The sequence below is a fragment of the Loa loa genome (genome assembly GCF_000183805.2).
Source record: "Loa loa unplaced genomic scaffold supercont3.264, whole genome shotgun sequence".
Lineage (NCBI taxonomy): Eukaryota > Metazoa > Nematoda > Chromadorea > Rhabditida > Onchocercidae > Loa > Loa loa.
In genome coordinates this window covers 84,943-87,560 of record NW_018108444.1, presented here as the reverse complement: position 1 = coordinate 87,560, position 2,618 = coordinate 84,943, and the positions used below count along the sequence as shown (strand labels likewise).

General features: G+C 29.0%; 1 protein-coding gene across 1 annotated transcript in view; it reads right to left on the bottom strand.

Annotated features, from left to right (window-relative positions):
- Window positions 1-1,671, bottom strand: part of LOAG_18331 (UGT1 protein) — a 4,624-nt gene extending 2,953 nt beyond the window's left edge. Inside the window, exons 1-3 of the mRNA XM_020450993.1 lie at window positions 1,449-1,671; window positions 810-889; window positions 373-527 (exon numbers count right to left, since the gene is read on the bottom strand). Coding sequence (XP_020305273.1) covers window positions 373-527; window positions 810-889; window positions 1,449-1,666 — 453 coding nt within the window. The 5' untranslated portion in view covers window positions 1,667-1,671. The remainder of the gene's footprint in view (window positions 1-372; window positions 528-809; window positions 890-1,448) is intronic.
- Window positions 1,672-2,618: the final 947 nt, after the last annotated feature.

Sequence of the window (2,618 nt, the reverse complement as noted above, 5' to 3'; positions counted from 1 at the left end):
TCTTGCCAAAAAAACTATATTATGACCGGAATTACTCAAAGTATCTCTATAGAGTCATCGTGTTACTTTTTATCCTTGTTCTTTTGTTATTAACATTAAAACTTCTTCACTTTACCTAAGCCTCAAAGCTGAATCATTCCAGATTGTATCCTACCTGCTATTACATTACAAGATAACCAACATATATGTAAATTAGTGAATAATTATAAAATTAGATTAGAAGGTTATCTAAAGCCTGAACGGTTGTGATATAAAACCATAAAATACTGATCAACTAATGGTCAATTTTTATTAAGCTTTGATCAACTGATATGCTAACCAGACCCATCATTCATTTTACTTGCCGATTGATTTCATTATCAATCTGGTTACTTGATAAGTAGCTGCATCAAGTTTCGATAAAGCCAAAAAAAGAAGATTATTTTGCACGACATATAAAAATGCTGGAACAGCCATTTTCAAAGTATCTTTCGACTTGATATAACATTCCGTGTAAATTTCGTTCATGAATCCCACACATTCCCATGCTGGAAATAATGCTGATCATCCTTTCAAACCAACAAAAGAAAGAATTATATATTTTATAAAATACCTTATCCGCAGGCTGCATATTTCCCACTGATTTCAATATATTACTAAAATTAAAAATAAAAATACGCATTTGCATACGTATATTTTAATAATTTTGAACTGTAAATGAAAGAAAAAAATTCATTTCGAGATGACTTGATTTTTAATCAAGGATAACAATCAGTTCCCTTATCATTTTCTTTCAGTATGTTTATGTACATTATTAAAAATGCACGTACAGTGTTGATGTGCAATAAAGACGATACACGTAAGCAGCTTGATTATTTCAGCAGTAACTACAGCTGTCGATGACAAATATCTGAAATAAAACAGTTAAATAGCTAACTTGCACTTCCTAATTATTATATGTCCAACTACCATATCTCATAAACAATCATGAAATTATTTCAAAATAAAGTGAGATATAAACAAAATACCGCTTAATACAACGGAATCAATCTATTAAATTTCACCAAAATTCTACAACCAATTTATAATTTCATATTTTTTAATCCACTAGTAAACATACATTTGTGTTTTTACAATCGGAAATGATGGAAATGTTGTTGGCTACGCCGACAATACAAGGAATCCTCATTAAGCTAGTTTACGTAACTTTAATATCATATCACGTATATGATTCGTACAAGTTTCATAAACATTGTTAAACTTCAAATGTAACTCACATAAATTCTGAACTGTAACAACCAAACAACGATTACAAAACGTGTGGATGCTATCATATTTAATCAGGACTTATGTGTATCAAAGCATTATTTAATCAGATCAAACAGATTACAGTCAATAAGTGAATCTAACAAACTACGAAAACTTTCGAACTAATCAAACTTAAAATTTCATTATAATTTAAGTCATACCTTGGTCCATCAACTTTTTGTACACGTGAATAGTGTAAAACTAAAACAAGAACTGTCGTTTGAAGGATTAATACAATTAGTGATGCCCATTTTAGATTCTTCCTATCCATCAAACAATGAAACTTCTCCCTCAGTGACGAATATCGTCCAGAAGACGAAATAATCGAAAATTTAGAGGATAAAAATTCACCCTGCTGCTGATCCAGATGATGCACCATTTCGGTTTCATCACAATCGAAGTATCACCAATGCAACAAATCCGTCTTTCATCATTTCTTGATTGCTGACAATTGAAATTTAAATATTCATCATCGTTTTAAGCTAAATTATCAAAATTTCTAGATCATTCTATCATGCTTTTTTTTTTTTGCCGGATGTATCATCTATTAACGGATTCCTCACAATCGTAAATCTTGATTGTATTCAAATTAATGAAGTAATGAAAATTGAAAGTTTGTACAAGCCAAGTAAATTATCATAAACAATAAATAAACTAGGATTCTTGTATGAAAATATTGAATCGGAATTATTCAATTTCCTGATTTGTTGACGTTCCGGATACTATCAATAGAGTGTATTTACTTGAAAGGGTACCATTGGTGCCTAATTCTAATTTCAACTACCGGTTATTTCAGTCGCCTGAATTCCGAGTACTATTAATACTAAAATGCCTAAAACAGTACCATTGGTAGTTAATTCCGGTTTCAACCACTAATTATTTCATTCGTTAAATACTGCTTACTGCAGTATTTCAGTAACCACTTCGATTTTTTTTTTTTTTTTTCAAATTATTTATCATACTTCAATGTTATACGTCATTGTATTAACTTATGGAATTGGACGTAAAATAATTCAAAAAGTGAAAATAAAAATAAAAGTAATTATATCAGATATAAATTAATTCATGGAATTATTTAAAAATTAAAATAGATTCAAAAATATAATCTATAATCTTTAATCCATAATTATAATCTTTCATATGCTAATTTTTAAAGTTGCAATATTATCATTGCTGTTACTGCTTGGAACAAATTCTTGTAGTAATGATCAAATTAACTGAACTAGTTTTTGAAATTTAAAAATAAAAAATAACGAACAGCAATTCATATTAAGTCAATTTGAGAGAAAAAAAAAGGAAAGAGAGAGAGAGAGAGAGAGAGAGAGAGAGAG